This window comes from Pelodiscus sinensis, chromosome 28 (assembly GCF_049634645.1).
Source record: "Pelodiscus sinensis isolate JC-2024 chromosome 28, ASM4963464v1, whole genome shotgun sequence".
Lineage (NCBI taxonomy): Eukaryota > Metazoa > Chordata > Testudines > Trionychidae > Pelodiscus > Pelodiscus sinensis.
Genome location: NC_134738.1, coordinates 11834843 through 11861003, shown reverse-complemented (window position 1 = coordinate 11861003; position 26161 = coordinate 11834843). Strand labels below are relative to the sequence as shown.

The 26161-nt window shown below is 52.7% G+C and overlaps 1 protein-coding gene across 4 annotated transcripts; it reads left to right on the top strand.

Moving 5' to 3' along the window:
• The first annotated feature begins 740 nt into the window (after positions 1 to 740).
• On the top strand, positions 741 to 25772 carry FGF17 (fibroblast growth factor 17). 4 transcript variants are annotated; one of them, XM_014579751.3, is made up of 6 exons: positions 741 to 924; positions 5477 to 6278; positions 6429 to 6465; positions 14714 to 14891; positions 21009 to 21115; positions 23233 to 25772. In XM_014579751.3, exons 2-6 carry the CDS (start codon positions 6247 to 6249, stop codon positions 23527 to 23529), a joined length of 651 nt encoding a protein of 216 aa, XP_014435237.1. In that variant the 5' UTR covers positions 741 to 924; positions 5477 to 6246; the 3' UTR covers positions 23530 to 25772. The 4 variants fall into 4 exon arrangements, with proteins under 4 accessions (XP_014435237.1, XP_014435238.1, XP_075767076.1 ...); XM_014579752.3 differs by having other exon boundaries at positions 742 to 924; positions 14747 to 14891; XM_075910961.1 differs by lacking the exon at positions 5477 to 6278 and having other exon boundaries at positions 742 to 924; positions 14747 to 14891.
• Positions 25773 to 26161: the final 389 nt, after the last annotated feature.

The following is a 26161-nucleotide window of genomic DNA, read 5'->3' as shown; positions in this document are numbered from 1 at the left end:
TTGTGCCCTCCCAGCTCCCTCCTTCTGAGCATCTCCGTGCGCTTTGAAATAACTGCTCATGTGGGACATCAAGATGGGTATCCCCATTTTACAGATGGGGAAACTGAGGCACAGAGCTGCAGGTCCATAGCGAGTCATTGGCACAGCCCAGAAACTGGGCCACCAGTTCCCCCCTGCTGTAACCACTAGACACCACTCCCTCCCAAACACATAACACCCCCACACACACTTCCTCCTTCCTGGGATTTTCAAGTGAAGCCCCCTCCCCCTTCCTCACCCCCTGGGAGTGAGGGAGAGACACAGCCATGTCTACCACTTTGTGCGTTCCTGGGGTATCTCTATGGGCCATTTGCTCCCTTCCTTGTTCCAGTCCATCCCAGGCAGCTGATGTGCACATGGCCGGGGAGGAAGGGCAGGAGCTGATCCCAGATAAGCTGCTGCCAGTCAGTTCCCTAGGTGATATTAGCACCTCTTCCCCCGGGAATCAGCACCCGAGACAAAGCAATCCCACGGGGTAGCCTAGGAAAGAAGCGGGAGAGCGGCTGCTCCCCCATTACACACACCAGCCAGGGGCAAGATCAACACTTTTGTTTATTAGAAGCAGCATTTTGTTAGTTGGGGGCCTTCCAGAAGGGGGGAGGTGAGAGAGCACCAGGTGAGCTTAATTTGGGTCGTTAGCACCAAATCACCTCTCTCCAATGCGGAAACTTCAAAAGGGAGGGGAGGCCGGCATGCTCCCAGCCCTGCTCAGCACCCTCTGCAGGGTTCCTCCAGCATGGGGGGGGAAGAGCCCCCCAAAATCCTCTGCCCCTCACGAATTTCCACCCAGCGAACCGTCCTGTGGCCAGATCTGCACGGCAGGTTTCAGACCCTGATGGCAGATACCAGCAGAGCTGCCCTTGTGCAAATGCCGAGTGGAGTCAGGTAAAACTAGGGAAGGCAGTGCTGCCTAGTGAGCAGCACACTGCGTTACCACTTGGGAGCCTGGGGCTCTTCTCCCAGCTCTCTTGCTGCTTTAATGAGCAACCTGGAACAAGTTACGTGCATCTTCTTGCCTCAGTTTCCCCAGATGTAAAAGGAGGGTGAGTTATTTGCAGCTGCACGGTTTAGCCCTGCTTGGAACCAGGATAAGCTGCCTGGCTACACGAGGGGCTAGCAATGGGCACAGTCCCTCTGTTGGCAAGGCCTGTGTTCATCTCTTCCAAGAGTCTTCTTCTGCTGTGAGGGGCAGCGTCTCATACCCTCCAGTTTGCACTTGGAGAAACTGAGGCACAGAGCACACCCATGACTCATGAGCATCCCTATTGCGGCTCTGCCTAGAAGCCCTGAGCAGAACCCCTGTGCTCAGCTCTGTGGCAACTTCCAGGGATGAACAGGTCCTGCCCCGAAGAGCCGAGACTCCATTAGAACGCAAGGAGGGGAAGGAGCCGCCGGGGCTTGTCTACACACAATACGTGGGAAGAATGGGCTTAGGGGACGTGAGACTGGGCGGGATTCGTCCTGGGCTGCGCTCGGCAATGCAGCCTCTCACCCAGCTCTTCGTGGCCCTGTTCAGCCAGGGACCGACTCAGCAGCACGGACAAGCTGTAAGAGGGAGGAAAAGGAGCGGGGGGAACAGGAAAAGCAATGCACAGTCCTGTGGCGCCTGCGAGGCTAACGAATATATTGTCTCCCGAGCTGTCGTGAGTAAAACCCACTTCAGCGGATGAGTTGAATGAGGGGGGCACAGTGATAGTCACGCAGGGAACCCCGACATCCCAGTCTCCTTCCATGGCCTCCAGACCCAGCCTTGGCAGCTGACAGCTTCGCCTCGCACCTCTTTCTGGGGTCTGGCAGGACGCCTTGGAAGCAACAGTAAGACATTCATGTGTCCCTCGCAACTTTCATCCCACAGTGCTTAGTAAACAGAGGGCAAGTCCACCAGTGAACTGTCATAGAACTGGGAGGGAACCTCGAGAGGTCCTCGAGTCCAGTCCCCTGCCCTCCCCGCAGGACCAAGCATCAGCTAGATCAGTGTTTCTTAAACTATGTTCCGCAGCACACCGAGGTGTGCCACGGAGAACAACAGAGTTCAAAATGGCCACCCTTAAAGAGGCAGGTGACTTTTTTTTTTTTTTTTTTTTTTGCTCAATAACTTCCCTCCATCCTTTTTTTTTTATGTGCTCCACAAAAAATCCTTGGTGTGCCTCATTTAAAAAAGACATTGTTTGGTGTTCCTCGGTCTCAAAAAGTTTAAGAAACACTGGCCGAGATCATCCCCGGGAGGTGTCTGTCCAACCTGCTCTTAAATATCTCCGGTGATGGAGATTCCACAACCTCCCTAGGCAATTTATTCCAGTGTTTAATTCTCAAAAAATTAAGAGACGAAAGTGGGGCTGGCTAGGCCACATTCTCAGAAAACCATTTTCCAGCGTAGTCCGTCAAGCTCTCACATGGAACCTGCAAGGAAAACACAAAAGAGGAAGACCTCGGACAGCGTGGAGAAGATCTACTGAGATTGAAGGACGACAACAGGGGTACTCCTGAAGTTTTGTCTTGAGACAGAGTGAAGTGGAGGAGACTTGTAGGTGACCTATGCTCCACTTGGGCTAGTGTTTAACCACCCTGACAGTGTCTGGCTAACCTGCTCTTGAATATCTCCAGTGATGGAGATTCCAAAACCTCACCAGGCAATCTATCCCAGTGTTTCACCACCCTGACAGTGAAGCTTTTCCTAATGTCCAACCTCAACCTCCCTTGCTGCAGTTTCAGCCCATTGCTTCTTGTCCTGTCCTCTGAGATTGAGAACAATTGTTTTCCCTCCTCTTTGTGACACCCTTTTAGGTATTTAGAAATGTAGCTACTTCTGGGGCAAAAGGCAGCTGTGTTTTAACAGTGCTCAGCTACAGGAGGCAGCACTTTGGGACTGAAAAGGGGGCCTTACCTAGATACCCATCAAAGGTATTTAGAAGGCACTTATCACCTTAATAGCCAAGCGCTGGAGCAAATGGAGCCTGAAGAGATCAAGCCCTTAGTCCTCTGATGTGAGGCCAGATTCCTGCTCCATGGGGCCACATGGTCACCCTGCCTCCTGTGGGGCGTTTTATGCCTTCCTCTGAAGTATCCGGGATTGGTCACCGCAGGGAACTGCCGGGAAAGGCGGGGAACTGTTAGCTGGCGGGGCTCATGAGCGGGTGTCAGGCCGGCAAGGAAGTGACTCCACTACTGCCTTGCATGAATCGACTGATGTTTCCAGAGCCCCCCGGCAGCCTCCCAAGGAGCTCATGCAATGGATTGCAAAGTGCCAATGTAGGATGGGGTGCTCATCGGGCCTAGAAGGTCCCTGGCTGCAGGTGGGCAGGGTGTCATGCCCCCGGTGTTCCAGAAGGGGTCAGAATGGTTCTCGATCCCCCTCACTCTGGTCCTATCACGCTTCATAACGAGGACATTCGGACGGCAGTATCATTACGGTGCTATCGCGGGGAGGGGTTCTGCTTCTTCATACTTACTTCAGAGAGCTGGCCAGGCCAATATCCGGCTTGGAAGGACAACAGTGCATAATTCATCAACACGGCTTCCACTTGTGTGTAGGAATTCAAGGGGTAATAATAAGTAACTCCGCCAAGAAGATAACCCTTCCGGCTGCATGACACCGTGACAATTGCCAACTGACAGGCAACGTTGCGCTGGAACTATTCTGTAATTCTGGTAACCTTCTTAGAAACGGTGACGGAGAGATCTAGCTGTAAAACAACCCCCCGGTCAGAAAGGCTCAGGATTTCTTTAGCGATGCGTTTCGCACATGGTGTTTCCAGGTGGCGACGATGAATACAGCATCTTTTGAGCCAGGATATAAAAGCAGTCACCAAATATTACCCAATGAAGTCTCATGTTCCTCCTGTGTCCCCGTTTAACAGGACCAAAGAACAGGGAGGTAAAGGGACTTTCCTGAGGTCTGGCAGTGACTCGGTGGCAGAGCAGCTAGGAAAGGCACTCCAAAGAGTTCTGACTTGCAGCCCCTCTTACCACTACACACACGGCCTCCTGGAGCTAGGGATGGATCCTGGCAGAGACCAAGTTCTGAGCTCCGCCCGGAGGCTTTCAGTGCGGGAGGGGGTCTCCCCTAAAGGGATTATCTATGTTTCAGTTCGTCTCCGTCCTGGATTTGAGTTCCTTTATGACAGCTTTTGTAGCACCGGGCTCCCTTCTGGGCCCTTTTAGCCCTTCCTGAGTGTGCCAGCCCCACACACCCGCACCTGGGCACAGGGGTCCGGGCAGAGCGCAGTCGGAGGGAGGTGACAGAATGCGGGGGCAGGTGCAAGCTGGGCTTCCCAGACGCTCCCCGCTTCTGCCAGTCTCCACGTTCCAGGGGAGCAGGGAGGGCCTGGGTGAGGGGGGGCAGCAAGGACTCTGGGGGGGTACAGAGAAGGGAGTGTACCTCTCCCTGGCCAGGCAAACGCAGTTGCTTGCTTCTTACAATCAATGGCAGGCGGCCACCGAGTGGGACTGGGGCGGTGAGGCCAAATGGACGCACTGTAACCAACCCCATCGCCCCCGGAGGCGGCTCCGGACAGAGATAAGCAAAGAACTGGCTACTGCTCCGCCTCCGCCCTGTGGAGGCCGTAGCTGGACTTCCCCGGCGCGGCCCCGGGGCTCTTCTTGGGCACAACCCCTGGGGGAGGGTTCCCCAAGGCCACCTGGGTTGGGCCACTCGCTAGAGCTGCAAGCCAGCCCATCACCCACCCCACCCGGCAAGAAAGGGCCTTTCAAAGCCGGGGACGGCGAACCCCTCTGCAGCGGGTTGCTGGCCGTTCAGCTGAACCCGGAGGTGCACCCGCCTCGGGGGGCGTCTCTGCGTGCAGGCTGGCAGGGGCGAAGCCGCGCTCTTTGCCCCGCGCCTGCATTCGGAGATGCTCTTGGGCAGCGGGGCGGGGGGGACGGGATGCTAAGGGAGCTTCCTGCTTCTCCTTGCACTGCAGACTCTGCTGCACCCCTGTGTGCTCTCCCCCTCCCACACACACCCCCCACACACACACACCAAGGAGCTGGGCCTGCTGCCGGCTGCTTCTGGGGTGCAGCGCAGTCGGCGGTGCCAGGCCAGGCAGGGAGATGCCTTAGCTCCCCACTGCTCACCAGATCCCCCTGCAGCCACGAGACCCAGGGCCTGACATTCCACAGCCCCTGGGTCATAACCCCCTGTTTGCAAACCCCTGGTCTTAGGCACACGTCACCAGCCACCCGCTGCGACTGCATCATACCGAACACCGTGCGCCCCGCTTCTATGCACGGGTGGCTTTTCGGGCCAGACGCTAGCGGGTAGCCACTCTCCTGGATGCATCCCCGCCCCCTGGGCCAGGTGTGTGCTGCTGCGGGGGGGCTGGCTGAGTCCATCCCCCTCCCCTCACTTCTGTTAATTCAGGTCGGCTTCTCCAATTTGGGGACACAGCAAGCCGCTCGGCCAAGCTGCCTCCCCCACCCTCTTTCTCCTCCCTCACAGGCTCCTGCTAGGTGAGGTTCCTCCTTCCCTCTCCAGCTGCTGAATGACTTGCAGGGAAGCCAGAAAGGAAGGTTCTGCCTCTATCTGCAGAAACTCTTCCCAGATCCCAGGACTGACGCATGTGAGGTGCCAGCAAGAGACTGCAAGCAAGCCCCTGCTTCCTCATGTAACCTCGCGGCTGGAGCCAAGCTTGGGACTTACTGCAGCCTGTGCCTCTCCAGTGCCTTCTCCTCCCCAGATGGGAGCGCCTTGCCTGGAGCCACCTTCCCATGTAGGAGGAGGCAGCGCCCAGGCAGAAGGAGAGATGCAACCCAGTGAATAAACTGTGGAAAGCAGTGAGGTTTCTATTTTGGGGCCGGGCGGGGTGGGGAGGCAAAGGGGAAATGGATGAAACAAACTTGGATGCTAGGAGGGTTCTTCAAGCACGGCACGGACCTTGGTAACGCTTAGAAAGGAAAGGAAGGAAGAACACGGATGCGCTGCTCCAGCCTTCTCCATGCACTGTTATCAATTTTTGTTCCAGGCACTTTCTGATCCCATGTGGTTTTAAAGGTGCAAGAACTGTGTGTGTGTGTGTGGGGGGGGGGGTGTTTCTGACACCTCCTTTCCTGGGGGGCTTCTGACTGCAAAGGAGGGGAGCACAACTCCTTACCTTCACCCCCCAGGAATGAGCCAGCTTTAAGGGATTTTTGGAGAGAGTCCAGCTCAGAACTGATTTTCTTCATTTTATGTATTTATCTCTCTTTTTTTTTTAAATTTTGGCAAGCGACATGCAGCACGTCAGCCTCCAAAACCTTTCCATGTAAGCGCTTTTCTTTTCTTTCCTCCCAGCTACTTTTGTTCCAAATTATTTGCAACAAGGTTTAATCAATAGTGTACTAGTGGTAGACAGACTCACCCTCCCAAACAAAACCCTGTGTATTTTTTCTCTCTCTTTTGTTTCCAAATACAGATGTTTCCAGCTCTTAATGCTCTCCTGTCAAACCCAGGTATGTTTGCAACAGATTGTCTATTTTACTAACCCCCCCCACCCCAACGGGAAAAAATCAGGTTATGGGCTTTTGAGATTTACTTGTGGGGTTCTGGCTTTGCGACAAAACCAGGTTGTTTAAAAGTGCACGGTTGCAATAGCATTGAAACCCAAAGTGCCCAAAGCTCTTTTGGAAACTAGAGTAATTGCTTTTTTCTCCCCCTGCGGTGCATTTGCTTTAATCCTAAAGGTGGGATGTATTGGGCTGTGTGTGCTGCTTGAAAATCAATTAGCTAATGTCCTCTCAACCAGAATCAAAGTTTTACCTGTGTATTCCATTTTGCGACGGCTGAGAACACCGGTTTATTCTACTCGCGTTCTGAAACCTGTTGTAGCTTTCGAAGTTAAGGAGCGAGCGCTCTCCTGCAAATGCCTTTGCTTGTGGGGATAACGTTAGTCATGTAAGGAAACTGAGGGGATAGATTCTAGTTGCAGACCAGCATCACTCAGTGTAGTAACCAATGCAGTTATACTGGGAACAGAATCTGGCCCAGTGAACTCAGTGGCTCTGTGCATGTGAGAAACGTTACTTCTCTGGAAGTTCAGGGCCATCATTATTTTAAGGGTCTTGGAAATTGTCTGGTTAGGTGTAAGTGTAACAGACAAGTAAGATCGGTGGGATTGCTCCGGGGTGTAGCTATTTTCAGGGTCCTGATGCCTACGTCCCGCATGCATTGTGCTGTCTATGAACCCTGTAGATTTGGCTCCCATGCTGCCCTTTGAAGGGACATGCCTGATTGCAGAACTATACGCGGGAGAGACTCTGGGGGCCCACGGGGCTGTAAGTCAAGCACTGCCGAGCGGTACGCCAGGGACTGGGCCCAGGCGTGGCAGCGGAGTGACTCCAGATTGACACCCGCCAGAGCGGAAGCAGGATCAGGCCTGTGGGTTTGAAATGCAAAGTCAGAGCGGCTCACTGTGGCTTGGGGTGTCACTCCCCCCTCCCCCCCTTTCCCATTCCTTTTGCACATGCACCGTCCCTTTTGGTGAGCTCAATAAAAGCCAGGGCTATTAAAATGCACTCTTCCATACCAGCACCCTCTCCGCTCGCCTCCAGCCCGCTGGAACAGGCCAGCCCTCGGCTTCCCCTCATCCACTCAGGCCGGGCCTTTCGCACTTTGAAAACAAGAGGGGAAGGGAGCCGCTGCCTTTGATGGGGACCGAAACACCCCCAAAGGCTCTAAAGCGCAGCCCTGGCAGGAAGTGAGACCCAAGAGCCCCCCCCCCCCCCCCCCCCCACACACACACAAAAAGGCTCCTACATGCAGCATGGAACGGAGCAGAAATTAGCACAATGGTGTCGGGCCTGGTTTTATGGCCCCCTTTGGGGGCGGGGAGGGTCCTCTGATGATGCTGTGAAAGGTGAGGTGGTGCTTTCCCCCACCGAGGGTGTACAGCGGGCGGGGGGGCGAGATGGGGGGGGGAAGCCGGCAAAGGCCAGGGCCATGCTTGAGCTCCTGTGTGATGAACAGCTGTCCCGGGTGGGGGGGGGCGGCTGATCACCAGTTCCTTTGGCAGCAGCAAGGGGCCGATTCCCCCCAGCGGCCACACTAAAGACCTGTGAAGATCCCCCGTAGATGTTGGCTGTGATCTTTCCTAGCCCCTCCTTTGTGAAGGAGATGGGGGCGAAGTGGCAGAAGGGGGGTGTGGGGGGGGGGGAGGTTTTGACCTGTGAGCTGGAATAAGCAATGAGAAAGAAAAGAGCACTCAAGGGGAGAAAGAAGCAGAGCCAAAAAAAAAAGCAAGAGGCATTTGGAAGATCTAAAAGGGGCAGCTGTAGTCACTCCACTTCTACCTTGCTCATCCCTCCCCCACGCTGTGTAGGGTTCACACAGGGCCTGCCCGATGCTAGGAAGCCTGATGGATGGGGCCAGACAGCAACAGGGCTAGGAAGGGGCAGTAAGGGTGGGCGAGGAGGGGGGCCCGGATCCAAAAGCCAGCCTGAGTCAAAAGAAGAAAATTGCTTCTTTGCCAAAGGGTCTGATCCGGCATGGGGCTGAGTGCCAGGCGCTGGCCCTAGACGTGTACAGGGCCTGGGAGGGCCCATTCACCTGATGGCGTCCGTGCCACACCCAACTTTTCAGAAGTGACTCCGGGCGCTCTACGTGGGTGACGTTAAAGGGTCCTGATCCCCAGACAGGGCTGAGCACCCATCTGAGAGCGAGGGCCCTTTAAAGCGTCTCCTGTTGCGCCCCGAGAAACAGAGGCGTTCAAAATGACTGGCCGCGTCCGAACACCCGCGCTCGGAGGCTAGCTCCCCTGGGAAAGCGCTCGGCTTCACCCTCCCTGGGGATGCGGCGTGCAAGCCTCATTCGTGCTGGTGAGCGCTTGCACGAGTGTTCACTATCGGCCGGGAAACTGCTCGCCTCAGGACGCCCAGCTCGCGTTGCACCCCCGAGTCTGCTGCGAATGCGCTGGCCTTCCATGCCTCCCGATAAATACGATAGTCAGACTATAGGGGACCATTTCGACGTGTTTTATGTGGGATCGATACATTAATAGCTGTTACAAGCCTGGGACGGAATGAGCAGTCTACAACATGGGCGTTTTCATAAGAACGTCCACAGATGGGGGTTGTAAGCCGTGATTATAAGCCACCTTTCATCCTGTTGGACTCTTTCCTGTAGGAAAGCATCTATTAGCCATCAATTAACCCTTTGTTAACTATTTTGAACCCCGATAGGACACATGACCGTAATGTAAGGTTACAGAGACTTAGGCCGGATATGCAAAACTGTCTCACGCTGAGTCTTCCGGAAAAATCAACCCCCTGTTTAGGTGCCTTAATGCAGGGGTTCTCAAACTTTGTGATACCGCGACCCCCCCTCTAAGTTGCTCGCGATCCCCCTCTAAGTTGCTCATGACCCTCCTGGGGGTCAGGACCCACAGTCTGAGAAACGCAGCTTTAATGAAAGCGGAGGTCTTTGGAAAATCTGGGCTTGATGGTGGGTTTTGAGCCTGTCTGAAAATTCTGGTAATAAGGTCACAAGAAGGTATCTGAAACACACCATATAGTGCAGATTGGGTGGAGAGAAGATATTCATATAGGGAGAGACAATCAGGCTGTGTCTAGACTGGCCAGTTTTTCCGGAAAATCAGCCGCTTTTCCGGAAAAACTTGCCAGCTGTCTACACTGGCCACTTGAATTTCCGGAAAAGCACTGACTTCCTACTGTAAGAAATCAGTGCTTTTTTGCGGAAATACTATGCTGCTCCCGTTTGGGCAAAAGTCCCTTTTGTGCAAAAGTTTACCAGTGTAGACAGCTCAGATTTGTTTTGCGCAAAAAAGCCCCGATCGCGAAAATGGCGATCAGCCACAGACCAGAACCCTTTTCCTTTTGCCACAAGAACTTCTGTGTCAACGCAGTGGTCTGTGTCACTGCTCTGTGGGTGTTTCTGATGAGCTGAAGTTGGTACTACAGAAAATCTTTGCTCAGCTCTCAGAGAAATTTGGGGGCAGATTAAAGAGAAATTTGGGGCAGATTAAAGTGATACAAAGACAGGGCATGAGCCTGCTTCATCTGAAGTCAAAGACAAAATGCACATCTGACTGAGAGCCAGCTTAGCAATAGGCATTTAAGATCTCTGTTCTTAGCTGGGTGAAATCCTGGCCTGATTGAAATCAGCTGGGGTAAATCAGTGGTCTTCCACTGAAGGCAATAGGGAACATTACATGGCTACAGATGGATTTACCTATGTGTCGAGTGCAAGCTAAAGATCTACATTCTGGTTGAAATCTTTACAAGGCTAAGAGATTTGAACTCCTGCTGCTTCAAAAATCCAAGTATTACAATTTTTTTTTCTAATTTTTGTAGAAATATTTCCAACAGCAAAGATTTTTTTTTTCCAGCTTGTGATGACTGGTTTTGGCACATTTTCTGTTGGTGGTAACAAGTTCAGGTTTTGAAAATTATCCTCCAATTTTTTTGCTGGAACCCTCACCAAAAGAAATAATCTTTGTATCAATTTTTTTAACCAAAAACTGAATATTTGCCCCCAAGAATGTTTTTTGTATTTTAAAATTGAAACCCTCAGTCATTTTAAGCAAAATATATAGATGTTTGTGGGAAATTTATTTTAGTCAAAAAAGCCACTTCTTGTTTAAAAAATGTGACCACCTGAATTGCGTGTCAAAATCTCTTAAGGAGTTTTGAAAATCTGTCTTAGCTCTTGAAATCCAGCCTTCCTATTCCACTTGCATAGAGATAAAATGACCCCTTCTCGTACCAATAAAATGCATAGTTAAAGACAGTGATTGAAGTTTAACTGCTCCCTGATAGCTCTGTATCCATGGTAGGGAGTGAGGATTATCAGCATTGTAGTTCACCAGCATGGCTGTTGTAATTAGTTGGTATTTACCATACAATAATGCACGTGTGTTTCTGCCAGGGCATTAGCATAAGTCACAAAGCCTGCTTAGGTACAATACACACTTTATGTAACCGCCTTTCCGAGGGAGCTGATTCCGCTGTGAGTTACACTGGTGTAAATCCGGAGTAATGCTGCTGGAGTTAACAGTTATACCAGTGTAAACGTGAAAGGCTGAGCTATAGATTCTGCTCTCACATAGTCTCCATAATGGCTTGCGGCCAGTGGGGTTGCAACCTAAGTATATCTGAGCAGAATTTGTCCCTCTCCTTTGTAACTTTGAGGGGCGGGGGGGGGGGGGGGGAAGGGGATTCAGTCTATATGCTTTGACACACATGCATGTAGCCAGAGCGGCACAAAAGGTTTGCATGCAGAGCCACAAACACATCAGTCTTCTCTGGGTCTCTGCTGGGACAGAAAAATTCAGTTTGTTGTCCTGTTTGCTACAGTTTAGGAAACTTTCCAGGTGGCTCAGGCCGGGTTTGGAGCACATGTGAGCTGGTGTATGGGATCGAGTCGATCCTCTTGGACACCAGCAGCCAACGAGACCGGAGAGGTCGGACCCCAAGTTCCACATTGCGTTTTGTGGCTCTGAGGCTGAAAGCAAAATTTGGGGCAGGGAACCTCACTGCGATTGAAACTAAAAGGAAAGTCTGCTGCCCCAGGTGGTTGTCGTCCTGCTTGTTACAGGGTGTGACATGGACGTCTAGTTGCTTCTCACACATACGTGGAGCTTCCAGCTGTGAGTCCCGCACTGTGGGTTCAACACTTGACTTCATTTACAGCCACCGGAGCAGGATTCTGCCCATTCTGAGTCCCGTATCACTGAGGGCTGAGCCATAGAGTAGAATGAGCTTCCCACAGCAGTACGAATTGCTATGGTGGGGGAACAATGTTCCCTCTCATCTTTTCTAGCTGCCGCATGCAGATTTTTTCCATCCAGGTGTGGAATAATTTTGTTCTGTGCACCGAGGCATGCGTAGATGGGCACCACCCGTAAAAACAACTGGGCGGCATTGGAATCTCTCCCGAGCAGCCGCACACACACCCAGCTTACAGGGAACGTTAATGAGGAAGCACGTTCAAGCGAACTTGGGGTAATGTCGCGGTTTTACTCCTTTGTAGGGACTGGCTGGGAATTCCCACCTACGAGAGGGGGCTTGGCTCACCCAGGCTGGCGGATGGTTTGGGATTGGCCTGGGTTTTGAAGCATTTCTGTCCCGGTGGCTCTTGTGTGCAAGTGCAGACGGTTTTGCCTGTGATGGTGGGGGCAGGGTTCACTTCCAGTCTGCCGTACGTGCCTACACGCTAATGCTTCAGGGTTTCAGCCAGCTGCCTGGCGGGGTCGGGAAGGGATTTGTTTCCTCTCCCAGTGCGGTCTGGCTTTTTTCAGTCCTCGGTAGCGTCAGGGATGGCCACAGCTAGAGACTGGACCGAGGACGGGGAGGGCCAGGGCTCGGTGGCTGGAACATTCTCCCCCCCCGGGTGCTTGGCTGGCTGATCAGGGGTCAGGAAGGAAGATTGGCAGGGACCTGGAGCAGGGCTGTTCCCCTTCCTCTGCAGCGTGTGGGGGTGGGACCCTTGCCAGTGAACCTGGGTCTCCCTCACTTAACCCTTCCCCTACTCAGGATCTTGGGGGAGCAGTGAGGCTCTGGGTGATGCTGGGGTACTACGGACAGCACTGGCTGGGGTGCTGGAAATCCATCTGGCTGAGAGCGGCGCTGGGGGGTGCTGAGAGCGGCGCTGGGGGGTGCTGAGAGCAGCGCTGGGGGGTGCTGAGATAGGGTTGTCAGGTATTGACCTGGACAGCCCAATATTTTTGTCTCCTGTCCGGTAAAAAAAAAATTGAGAAAATACTGGACACCTACTTGCCCACCTTCCGCCCGTGGTCTGTGGTCACTAACGACAGCGAGAGTCGGGCGGGGGGAGTGTCTTTACTACTTCATCTCTTCTCCTTTCTCCCCAGTGGAGCTACCCAGCCCTGTGTCTGAAGAATCCCATTCCTAAGGTGGCCAGAGGCCACGACGATGGGCATGGAAAATAGACAAGGAGGCTGGAAGCTCGTTAGGGCAGGGACTGTCTTTTGGTTCAGTGTTTGTACAGCGCCTGACACCATGGGTTCTGCTCCAGCACCGGGGCTCCTGCCTGCTTCGCTAACGCAAATACGCAATCTAGATCGATAGAAACCACAAGTGTGGCACCTTAGCTAGAGACTATCAAAATATACACAGAGTAGCATGAGCTTTTGTGGGCAAAACCCACTTCTTCAGAGGAGATTGAGTGGGGTGGGGGGAAGGGGGACGCTCAGAATTTGTAACAGAAAAAGAAATGGGGGGGAAGTACCTATCAATTGTAGTGCCGGCTGGCTGGATAGATAGGAGTGGTGTGTGGGGACAGATAGATACAGGGTGTGTGGGGACAGTGTTATTGTGGGCATATGGGTGATGGTTATTTACGGTAGATGGAAGGTTTATATTAGAGCATTATATTGGATGGATGGACAGACACAGATGATGTGTTATGTGGTGGAGAGACGGCTCTAGTAGATAAGCAGACGCATGGAGAGACTGACAAACCGGTGGAGAGAAGATGATCCTCGATGGGGGTCACGTTTCTGCAGACACCGAAGGAGACTTGTTTTCCCCATAGCAATCGGGTTGCTACCCCAGCCGAGCAGGACTTTGGGGGTGGCGAGGCACAGGGCTCTTACCAATCCCAAGAAGTAATGGAAACAGGAGGTACTGCTGCCCAGCGGGCTGGCGCTCCGAGGGGGCAGGAGGCATGGCGGGGGGGCGGGTCTTGCCTAGGCAGGCATGTGGCTAGAGAGAGGCACCGGTTGATCTCTTCTTAGGAGGGAGCCTATGGGCGGGAGCAGGGTGGGGGGCGGCAGTATGAGCTGACACCCACACACAGGACTGCCGGCGGGGGAGGGCAAGGGGTGGGCGATTTTTAAAAGCCTGGGACTCTAGGCTGTTGCTGTGATGTCAACAGTGGTTACTGGGCCCTTTAAATCGCTGCCAGAGCCCCGCACACCACGGTCTGGGCAGCTCTGGCTGTCTCTAGCCCCGCCCCTTCTGCCCGAGGCCACGCCCCTTCCAGGGACCCAGACCCCGGCAAAGTCTGTCCCCAGCCTCACCCCAGATTCAGCCTCTCTGTATGTCAGAGGGGAGCGGGGTGTTCAGGCCCCATGCCGCCCTCTGTTGAGGCTGCTGGCTAGATCCATCTGGGGTCGCAAGCAGCGTTCCCTGCAAGCTGTGGGTTTGTGCAGCCACTCAGGAGAGATTCAAATGCCGCCCAGCTGACGAGCAGAGCACCCACAGCTAGGGGTTTGATTTCCACCGGTGGTGCACGTTCACACAGGCCTCGGTGCACACACAAAATTTATTCCGCCAATGGATGAAAAAGAATAGTGAGAACATGGGTGACTGGTGTTAGGGGCACCGGATAGAGCACTCACCTCACATCCGTCAGTGCACAGCCAGCAGGCGGTAATGACGTTAGGTCACTATCTACTTGGGAAGGAGCCAAAGCAGGGACGTAAGGGGCGTATCCCCACCCCTCTGCACCCCATGATGTCTCGGAATCTAAAATCTATACACAAGCGTGCGTGGAATGCAGTGACCCTGTCCACAGACTCCGGGGGGGTCTCATTTCCAGCTGTATGGGACCTCCCCTCTAGGACCAAACTCCATCCCCTGCTCTCTGTGTTGTCTCCTGACACATGGCGTGCTCCCCAGGGTCACAGACCCCTGCCCGGGATGGCTCCCAGCTCCATATCCTCGCCATGTCTGTGGGGCTGTCCAAAACAAATCCATTTTATTTTTCCCTTTGTAAACAAAGGGGGAGAATCAACCGTCTCCTAATTTTAACCAGTACGTGAGGGACCAGGGCGCCATGACAGACCAGCTGAGCCGAAGGCAGATCAGAGAGTACCAGCTCTACAGCCGGACCAGTGGCAAACACGTCCAGGTGAACGGCAAAAGGATCACCGCCACGGCAGAGGATGGCAACAAATTCGGTAAGGAGTTGGAGATACCCCACCCCCCTCCCCCCTGAGCACCTGGCCGGATCTCAGCCATCTGGGGTGAAAAGAGACTGGCCAATTCTGAGTGATGGCTCTATCGGCCACGCCTGGAAGTGGTTGCCGGCCGTGCAAAGATTCCACATCTGGACCCGGCCAGAGAGACCAGTTCTAACACCAGGGCGAGTCGCACTGCTGGGGTTAGACTGTAAACTCCTTGAGGCAGAGACCGCCTCTTTGTTCTGCATCTGTGCGGCACCTGCCATAACGGGGGGCCACGTCTGGGGCTCCTCGGTGCTATCACAACGCAAATAATAATTAATAATCAAGAAGCAGCCTGGTCTAGTGGGTAGAGCAGGAGACAAGCCGTGTATGCACCTGGGTTCTCATACCCGCTCTGGGAAGGGAATGGGATTCCGTGTTGAGAGCAGGGGTTGGGCTGAACATTAGAAGTCTTGGGTCTTTCTCTGGGCAGGAACGTTGCTTCCCCTATAGAGCAGAGCATCTGAGAAGGAAGGAGACCTAGTGTCTAGAACAGGGGTGCCAAAGTTGTCTCCCCGGTTTTACTCCCTCCATTGCCAGCACATCCCTGTGCCGCAACCCTGTCCCTGTCTTGGCTTCTCTGTCTATAAAATGGGGATAACAGTGCTGTGCCTGCACCTGGGGAGAGCTTTGAAACACTTAACAGGACAGAGAACTAGTGTCCCTGGCATGGGGTAAGAAGAGGCACAGCTCTTGCTTTGATATATATCCCCAAGAAAGAGACTGAGACTAGACCTTCCAGTTTCGCCAGTTTCATAGCCACACGGCCATGCAGCCAGCTGAACTCTGCTATCTACAGGCTGAACCTCTCTGGTCCGGCAGCATCCATGGTCCGACGTGATGTCAGTTGGCCAGAAGGATGCTCATGAGGGATGTGGCCAAGTTTCCCACAGTCCCATAAAGTGTGTTTATGTGTAGTGTTCTGTGCTCTTATTTCGCTCCAATTTACCCTGCTAACAGTCCAGCAAGCAGCAGCAGTGTTGGTAATGCTGCTAGACACTATCACACTCCCACAGGTTGGCAAATTCTCTGGTTCAGCACCAATCAAGTCCCGAGGGTGCCGGATTAGAGAGGTTCAACCTGTATTAGAAACCAAAAGATGATTTATTGGCAATTGGTATATCCAGGAACTTGCGGCGACAATTTTTAAAGCGAGTCTGATCTAATATACAAAACAGGCTTGCTACAGCCACTCCCGTCCGCCCCGAGTATGCTTGGGACTGAATCTTGGGGTGAAATCTTGACCCCTTTGCATTCAATGACAAAAGTCAAACTTGAGGATTTCATCTTCCAATGTGAGAAGCTAACAAAATACGTGGATTGTTGTTTATATTTCCTGGCTGTGGAAATGTCTCTTGTAGAGGCTACAGGCAAAGTTCTGATTGTGATCAAAGACTGTAATGCTTCCGACGTACAACAGCTCGTTACAGTAACGATTGAGCACAACCTTAGAGACAATAGTTACATGCAACTCTTGCTTAATTTATATTCTGATCAGTTTATTTGGGGGCTAAACATAAATCTGATCAGAAACACACTGCGTTGAGATCTTGTTGGACTCCAGGTACACACATGTGGGCAACTGCACTGAAGATTAATACATTCAACTACCAGATTAAATCAAAGAGAAAAGCTTGAATTGGGTTTAAAATACCCCTAGGTCCCACACCCTTTGGCTACGTCTACACTGCAGAGTTTGTGCGCAAAAATGGCTGGTTGTGCGCAAAAACATGTGGCGCGTCCACACTAGAAGCCTGTTCTTGCACAAGAAAAAGTACAGTAAATTGTAAGAACACAGGGCTTTTTGCGCAAGAGTTATTCCTCTTTCTACAAGGAATAAGCCTTCTACAAGGCACATGTGGACAGGGATAGGGGTTTCTTGTGCAAGAGAGCACCCATGCTGCCATGGATGCTCTTGTGCAAAAGCACATGGTAGTGCGGACACAGTCTTGCTCAAGAACTTTTTGCGCAAGAACTCTTGTGCAAAAAGTTCTTGTGCAAGAAACCTGCCGTGTAGACGTAGCCTTTCGCTTCTGTGGGGGCATGAGTAAGATCACATGGAGGGTCTGTTAGAATATACAATCAGATGGTTGCAGTTTGTTCTGACCACCGGATGAAGATTTCAAGATTCTGTGTCACAAATGAAGCGCCAGGCAGCTCAATTTGTTTTGAGGTTTTTCAAATTATTTTAAGGGTTGGCAGAGAGATGAATGGCTTGAAAAGGATCTTTTTTTTTCAAAATGCCAGCCGATAAAAGGAAGACTCCTTTGCAGGACAAAACATAATGATTAAAACTTCTCCCAGAGCGGGGAAATGTTTATTGAGGAATTGTTCGAGATCAGACGAGAACAGAAGAATGAGTCTTGCCCAGGAAGCTGGTGGCGGGGTAGCTATGGCCATATCAAGGAGAGCTGCTAAAAACCTTTATCGTCCTGCTTGATTGAAACAGTCTCATTACAAACAGAAAGGCGAACGTTTGTTTTCCCCAGAGTGCGGCAGATCAGAGAATTGGCAAAGAAACCTTGGTGCGAGCTTGGGATGGTTTTTAAGCTCCAGGTGCCAATTTCTGCACTTGCTGAGGAATCGGGCCAACTCCCATTAAAGTCAGTGGCCTATCACCTAATCAGGGAGCTGGATTGTGGGTTTTCTATCTAGAGCCAGCCCCGCTCCAGTCAAGGAAGGAACCCGGAGCAGGATTCAATCCATAATTCCCCAGCGGCCCAGCAAAACAATAGCTCCCCTAACTCAGCTGTAACAGTCGAGTGGTCGGAGGCAGGCATGCTGTTTTGCTGCACTAAAATTAGATTCTGTTCCTCCTCCAAGTGTGGGTAGAGGCTTTTCCTTAGAGATTGTAACGAGAGATGGGCTAACGCTGCAGAGGAGGGAATTTTGGCTAGGAACCCATCAGGAATTGGGACATACAGTGTATTGGTTCTAGGCACCCAGGCCTGGAAGGGACCTCCTGGGTCATCACCTGCCAATGCATCATTTCATCTTGTTCATCAATGTATCTAGCTCCATCCCAGTCGGCTGCCTGGCACAGCCTGCTCCTCTGATTGGACACTGTCTAGTTTCCAGCTCCGAAATGATTCGTGGCCCCTTTATATACGCATGGCGGTTGTGCCCGTGCGGATTGGACAGGCAAAGGGGGTTGAAAGGCAAAGGAACTAGATACCAAACCGCTAGGTCCTAAAACCCAAGAGCTCTGGTTGTTTGATTGTTTCCACTAGTTCCTAGATCAGGGCCATATGCACAGTGTCAAGTCCCTGTAACCCTGCCTGGGCACACCATAGGGCAGCAGGATGGGTTGCTCTTCTGGGAACAGACAGCCGGAAGGAAAGGCAACTGCATAACTGAGGTTTCACGGCTCGGGACAATAGCTTGCGGTTTTCTTAGGCTGCCATTCACCCTTCCCCAGAGGGCCTAACCTGCAAACCGAGCGCCTCGGAAGTCACTTTTGGAGAGCCTGGGTGCAGCGTGCCCATCCCACAAGTACTCCGAAATAATTCCCACCTCCAAAGGGTTCCATAATAGAAAAGGATCCCGGAGTTTAGAGTGCGCACATCTTAAGCCCCCCCCCCAAAAAATTATGAGCTTGGGTTAAAAATCATGGGGGGGGTTTAATGACTATATTTGGGGTTCTTATTATTTGCCATCTGGTTTCTGAGCCTTTAGAATAAACCCAGGTCAGGTCTTCAAGCTTTTCCCTTCAAGAGATCTTCCGAAAAAATGTCTTCCGAAAAAGCGCGTCCACACTGCAAAAGTGCATCGGAAAAGCGATCTGCTTTTTCAAAAGAGAGCATCCGCACTGAATGGACGCTCCCTCGCATGTGAGCTGCGATTGCTATGGGCGGAGTGGCCACCAGGGCACCTGTGCTTTTTCCTCTTTCCTCCTCTTCCGAAAGAACTCCCTCCTCCCCTCATTCTTCTTCCTCGCAGAATGAGGATGACCGATGCTGGAAAAAACCCCTCTGTTCTTTCGATTTTCTTGCAGAAGAGCACAATTGCAGTGTGGGCGTTCCTCAAGTTTTGTTGGAAAAATGGCCATTTTCCTGACAAAACTCTGTAGCGTAGACATACTGTTAGGGACGTGTGTCCTTGCCCCATGGTGTGGTGCTTCTGAGATTCCTAAGCCCTACAGTAATACTACCACTCCGCGGTTCAGAGACCTTATTCTGGGCCTCCAAGAACAGCATTCCCTAGGAGGGTGGGGAAGCACTGGGATGGGTTCCCTAGGGAGACGGTGGAATTTCCATCCCTTGAGGTTTTGAAGTCCCGGCTTGACAAAGCCCTGGCTGGGATGATTGAGTTGGGGTTGGTCCTGCCTTGGACAGGGGGCTGGATTTCATGACTCCTGAGGTCTCTTCTACCCAAGGATTCTATTTTTCAGAGAAGTCAAAGCCCTCCTGCAGCGTACGACACTTATTCATGGGCTATTTTGCTCCTACAATCTCCCCTTCCCCGTTGATGTGGTCTTAGGCATTGGGAATTGTCTCAAAGAACCTCAGAAGACGCCCCCTAATTTCCTTACTAAAAACCTGTGATTTCCGTGAAAAAAGGAAAGGCTGTTTCAAGCAAGACAGAGGTTAAAAGAGCCCCACTGCCCAGCTTCCAGGCCCTGCGCTTTCCAGATCTTTCTCCAGATTAATTAAACACCCACCGGTGCAGGCAACAGATAATTAAACGCAGGTGCAGGCTAGCTCTTGGGTTGCAAGGATATTCCTAGTTTGGTCTGGAACGCCTTGGCCCCCAAGTGTTCTCATTAAAGCATGTGGAATGGACTCTCAGGCAATTAAACCGCGCCGGCGACAAGCGGCACGCAGTCTGCAGCGCCAATCATCCTGCGCCCTCACCGCATTTTTGCCACTTTAACCTTTTCTTCGCTGTGTGTTTTGACACTCTGGGCTCGTGGCAGTGGCCGTTTTTCATCACATGCCCCCATGAATCTCTCTCACTGGAGATATTTCAGAGCAGGTTGGCGAGGCCTCTCTCAGGGCGGATCTAGACCAATGGTGCTCAACCGTTGTTCATTCGTGACCCCCAGAGCCGGGAAAATTTTTGTTGGGCATTTAAAAAAAAGAAAAGAAAAAAGGATCATTTTTTGTTGAGCCAAAAAAAAAAACATGACATGAAAATTTTACGACCCCTTTTAAGCGCTCCCCCCCATCCCCGCCAAGTGTATGTCGGGGGCTGAGCCAGGAAAAGAAAATACCAGCCGGCCCAGATCAAAGCGCTGCGACTCACGGATTGTGCACCGCTGATGTAGACAGTGCTTGGTCCTGCCATGAGGGCAGGGGACTGGTCTTGAGGGCCTATCGAGGTCCTGTCCAGTTCTAGGATTTCATGAAGGGTTTGTTGATCGTTACGTGGGGCAGAGGCAGTGGATGACTGCTTGCTGGACATGGCAGGATATAACTGCCAACTCACTCTTTACTCAAGCCTTCCGGTTACTCAGATTTCTGTCTCTTGGCCCCATTAGCTAGTGAGGGGAAAGCCTTGGGTGCCGCGACGATTTAATGAGATCTGTCCCCATAGCTCCTCTTTGAGGGGGCACAGCTGGTCTCCCCCTGGTGCAAGAAAGCACACAGAGGGCGAGGGGGCCTACACACTTCTACACAAACCTCTAGCTCCAGGGGACCCACTCATGCTAACTCTGATGGTGCAGACATGCTAAAAGCAGAGCATGAGCACAGCGGCGTGAACATCTAGCCACCCCAAACTCGTGCCTGTGGTCTGAGATGGGTGGGTACTCGGGGAGGTTCGCTGTTCGCACTCTAGCCCAGCTCCATCTCCCTGAGCCGAGTGTCAGCCTGCAGCTCCTTATGGAGCTGTGCCCTGTGTCTCTTGGAGTATGTGGTAGGGCGGAAAACTGCATCAGTGCCCGCCAGGTTCCCTAGGTTATGTGTGCTGCAGAGCTGAGATCATTTAACTCCTGGTAGTTTGACCCATTTGGCTCTTGAGTTTGAGCGCATGCACCAACCCCCGGCGTGCAGGTTGGCCGTCACCCCCGCAAGCACCGGTAGAAGGAGTTTTGGTTTTCTCCCTCTCTCTCTCTTTCTCTCCTCCCTGCAGCAAAGCTGATTGTGGAGACAGACACCTTCGGGAGCCGGGTCCGCATCAAGGGAGCCGAGAGCCAGAAATACATCTGCATGAGCAAGAGGGGGAAGCTCATTGGAAAAGTGAGTCACAGACAGGGATCCGTGCTCCCCCCCCCAATTCCATGCCTTATCCCCACCCCGGTCATGGAAGCTGGCTTTCTAACTGTATCCAGGGGTGGAACCCCGCTGGGGGAAGTGGTGGCATCCCCATCTCTTCATGGATAATGGGGTGAAATAAATGCAGTGGCCTGTTATCTATGAAGGATCGGGCCCTGCTGGCCTCCAGTGCCTGAATCTATCGCATCTCTCGTCTGTCTTATTGGAATCCATCTCAGAGGAAGCAAAATGCAGGACAATGTAGCACTTTAAAGACTAACAAGATGGTTTATTAGATGATGAGCTTTCGTGGGCCAGACCCACTTCCTCAGATCAAATAGTGGAAGAAAGTAGTCACAGCCATAGATACCAAAGGATACAATTAAAAAAAATGAACAAATATGAAAAGGACAAATCACATTGCAGAACAGAAGGGGGATGCGGGGGGTGGGAAGGGGGAGGAAGGAAGGTAAGTGTCTGTGAATTGCTGATATTAAAGGTAGGGAGAGTGGGATGTTTGTGAGTTAATGGTATTACAGGTGATAATTGGGGAAACTGTCTTGGTAATGGGTGAGAAAGTTCAAATTCTTGTTAAGTCCTTGTTGGCAAGTGTCGAATTTTAACATGAATGACAGTTCAGAGGATTCCCTTTCAAGTGCAGATGTAAAAGGTCTTTGTAGCAGAATGCAGGTGGCTAAGTCATTTAGAGAGTGTCCTTTCTGGTTAAAGTGGCAAGAAACTGTTTTCTCTTTGTGATCTTGTCTGATATCTGTTTTGTGGGCATTAATCCTTTGGAGAAGTGGAATGAGGAGTACAGCTAGTTCGGATTAGGAAGCCTAATCCGAACTAGCTACTCCGTGCCGCGTGTAGCCGCGCGGCACAGGGTTCGAACTGCCGGCATTTAAAAATGGCGGCACCCGGCTTATGCAAATGAAGCCCGGGAAATTCAAATCCCGGGCTTCATTTGCAAGTGCGGTATGCCTACATTACCCTGCTAGTTCGAACTAGCGGGGTAGTGTAGACATACCCTCAGTGTTTCTTAAACTGTGTGTGCGCGAGGCAGTCGGGTGTGCCGCGGAGAACAACAGAATTCCAAATGGCCGCCCTTAAAGAGACAGGCGACTTTTTTTTTTTTTGCTCAATAACTTCCCCATGACCCTTCCCCCCCCCCCCCAAACCTCTTTTCTTTTTTGCTCAACAAAAAATTCATGGTGTTTCTCATATAAAAAAATTGTTTGGTGTTCCTCGGTCTTAAAAAGTTTAAGAAACACTGAACTATCTCCATTAAAGTCAACGCAGCTACGCTGGTTCACCCCAGCTGTGCTCCCGCAGTTACCCAGCAGGCTGGGCCTCCACAGAGCCCTGGTCTGCACTCGGGAGTTATTTCCACATAACCCCCATTCTTTTGAAATAACAAGCGCAGCAGCCACACAACCAAGCCCATTATTTGGAAATCTGTGCTGCTGCTTTCCTTGTGAAATAACACTTCTTTCGAAATAGGGTCATGTGGATGCAATAATGACTCTCCAGAGTCATTGGAAGTAATACAGTGCTTCCTGGGGCTCTGAGTCCGAGGTGACGCACCCACGTTAATGCAGCCTGCCTCGGACTCATTTTGAGGTTCCCCGTAGCGTGGGCAGGCTTTCAAAGGAGGTTGTGAAATCCCCAGCATTGGACGCTTTTGACAGTAGCTCAGAGGGGGGGTCTAGGTTGGCTCAGCCCTGCCTCAGAGAGGGGGCTGGGCTGGGTGACCACTCAAGGTCCCTTCCAGCCCAGTATTTCTGTGATCCTATGAATTTGGTGAGTCACGGTCCAGTTGCCCTTGGAGCCCAGAAACTGCTCCCTGATGAGCATTGTCTAGCCTCCTCTGAACAGCGGCCATGCCCTGAATGGGGCAGAGAGTCCGGGTTCCCCTCATACCGCTTGCCGGTGGGCCTGGGAAACTCCCCAGGCTTCCATGATGTTTGGCCACCCAGCACCTCCTCTTGCTGCTAGATCCTTCCGGGCCTCGATTCGGGCAAAAAGAAGTGGCCTAGGATCAAACCCATCCTCACCTTTTCCCAGCTGGATTAACCTCCCGTCTCCCCCTTCCATCCCTTCAGCCCAACGGCAAGAGCAAAGACTGCATCTTCACGGAGATCGTGCTGGAGAACAACTACACGGCCTTCCAGAACGCCCGCCACGAGGGCTGGTACATGGCCTTCACGCGCAAGGGTCGCCCGCGGAAAGCCACCAAGAGCCGCCAGAACCAGCAGGAGGCGCACTTCATCAAGCGCCTCTACCGTGGCCAGCTGCCCTTCCCCAACAACGCCGAGCGGCAGAAGCAGTTTGAGTTCGTGGGGTCCTCCTCCCCGACGCGCCGGACCAAGCGCACCCGCGCCCCCCGGCCCCTCACGTAGTGCCCACTGCCCCCCCCCGGGCTTGGCATGGCGCTGCCGGCCCCTGCGGGGCGAAGGGAGGTGCTATCTGCCCTCCCCACGGCTAGAGCCACGCCGCTGCCCCACGCCGCACCTAGGCCCGTGCCGTCTGCCTCCCCTCACGCCGACCCGCTCCGCTGCCCCCTTCTGGACGTAGGACTGATTCTCTTGCACATGTCACGATCACCGCTACCCCGCGTTGCACAGGGCCGGGTTTCCTGCCCATCCCCGTGCACATCCATCGTGCTGCACGTTGCCACCCCATCACCCTGTATTTTTTTTAAACAAAGATGCTCTATTTTTATACTTGGATTCTCCTAGGCACAAAGCAATATTAACACAGGCGTCAGGCAGGGGACAGAAGGTGTTTTTTGTACATAGATATAACCCGGGCAGGATTCCCCTTTGTTCTAGAGCAGCCCCCCTACCCACCTTCCCCGGAACAACTCCCAAAATTCAACACCCGGCCCTTCGGTGCAACAGCCCCTGTTGGGACGGCAGCAGAAGGCAATTTGTTTCGGAGACTTCCGGGTCTGACCCGGCCCTCCGCATCAGCCCTCCCAGAGACCAGGCCTGGCAGCGGGTTGGGCTAAGATCAAGGGTTCTGACGGGTGAGATCTGTTAGCCCGCGGGACACAGTGGGACGAGACTGCTGCCTGGACCGCAGGGAAGGATCCTGCCTTGCAATGCGGATGACTGAACGGGCCTTTTTTCTCCCACATGTATTTAGTAAATAACTACCGTGCTGGAGACGGTCCACATGGCCCCCGGCACCAACGACTCCAGAGGACTCGGGGGTCGGTAGAGCAGCAGAGGGGGTGCGATCATTCTGCCCTGTCAGAGGGGTGGTAGATGTCGGTCTGTCTGTCTATGGTGCTTAGCTGGCCCCATTACTGCAGTCCCTTGCAATCTGTCACGTACCCGTCTCCCACCAGGCAGGGCGGTGCTATGAGCTCCTGTGGACAGAGGGGGAACAGAGCCACAGAGAGACTAAGGCCTGGTTTGTATGTAAAATGTAGATTGGCCCGTCTAGGTCACACGGGGGACATAGGCAGTGAGTTATATGGGCCCGCAGGCCTGCTACACTGAAGTTTGGGGTCCGGTCTCTTCCCCCAGCCCTGTCTGCCGTCCCAGTGTCCCTCAATGCTGCCTCCTGCCCCCATGCGCCCCCCGGCGTGTCTCCCAGCCCATGCATCCCCCACCCTCCCTGCACTCACCCCACTCTCTCCCAGAGCCTACACCCTCACCCCCTCCAGCCCCCAAACTCCTTCCCAGTCTGCCCCCCTTATCCCCTCCCAGAGCCCAACCCCTCACCCCCTCCTGCACCGAACCTCCCTCCCAAAGCCTGCACCCCTCTTTGTCCCACCACAGAGCTCCCCCTGCCCCCAAACTCCCTCCCAGGGCCTGTAACCCCCCTGCACCCCAGTCCCGTCCCCACCTAACATTTCCTCCCAGAGCCGTAGGCAGGTGTGGGGCAGGCCGTCTGAGTCCGGGAGGGCTGCGAGCTCTGGGCATTCTGAGCCTCACCACCATTTCTGCAAACCTGCCACCCCTGCAGGGGGGTAGAAAAAATGTGCATCCCCAGGACACTCGTTCAGTGGATCTCGCCCCCCAGCAGCTGAGTCGGTGAAAGAATTCTTCCCTCAGCGGCTTGGGGAAGCGGGTTTGCTACATCCGAGGGGGAAGCGCCCAGTGACCGTGGCATAGACCTGCTCGCAATGGCTTTCCCAAGGTCGCCCAGCCAGGAAGGAGGAGGAAAGACCAGGGAACAGAAACCAGGTCTCCAGAGTTCTGACTTAGCCCCCTAAGCACTGGGCCGTCTTTTCCCTCCTGGGGAGTTATTACCCAAGGGAAGAGGGTTCTGGGACTGAGAGGAGCCAGCACTTGTTTTCAGCTTGTCACAAGCCTCTTTCTTTTATTTATTTTATCACGGGGGTTTGACTTTCCTTCTGCCCCCTGTCAGGGTGGTTCCTCTTGTTTCGAGAGACCAAATTCCCACCCACGCTCCCACTCCCAAAGAGAATAGAACGAGGAACCCCTATTGGACTAGCCAGCAAGTGACCCAGGATTCCCTTTCAGATCAAGAGAAACTACTTTTAGGGCTTGTTTTAATCCATTTCGTTATTTCCTTAAGGAGTCGACTGCTGTCGCTTTAGGCCTAAACCTTTAGACTTTGGGTTTTTAAAAAAATAACCAAAAACTAAAATGAATAAAAATTAACGTCTTGGGTATTTTCTTTCTATTTGGTTTGGGGGGCTGTTTTGAGATGTGTCGCTCTGCTGGCGTGGAGACCAGAGGGCCGGTCTAGCTCCACTTCCCCAATGGAGCAAAGTGTAAAGAGTTAGATAAACCGCATGCGTGGCAAAAACCAAATAGGCAGCAGGTTTAAAACCAACAAAAGGATGTTTTTCTTCACTCAGCGCACAGTCAACCTGTGGAACTCCTCGCCAGAGGATGTGGTGAAGACTAGGACTTTAACGGGGTTCAAAAAAGAGCCAGATAGATTCATGGAAGCTATTTGCCAAGATGGGTGGGACTGGTGTCCCTAGCCTCTGTTTGTCTGGAAAGGGATGACAGGAGAGGGATCGTGTGATGATTCCCTGTTGTGTTCCCT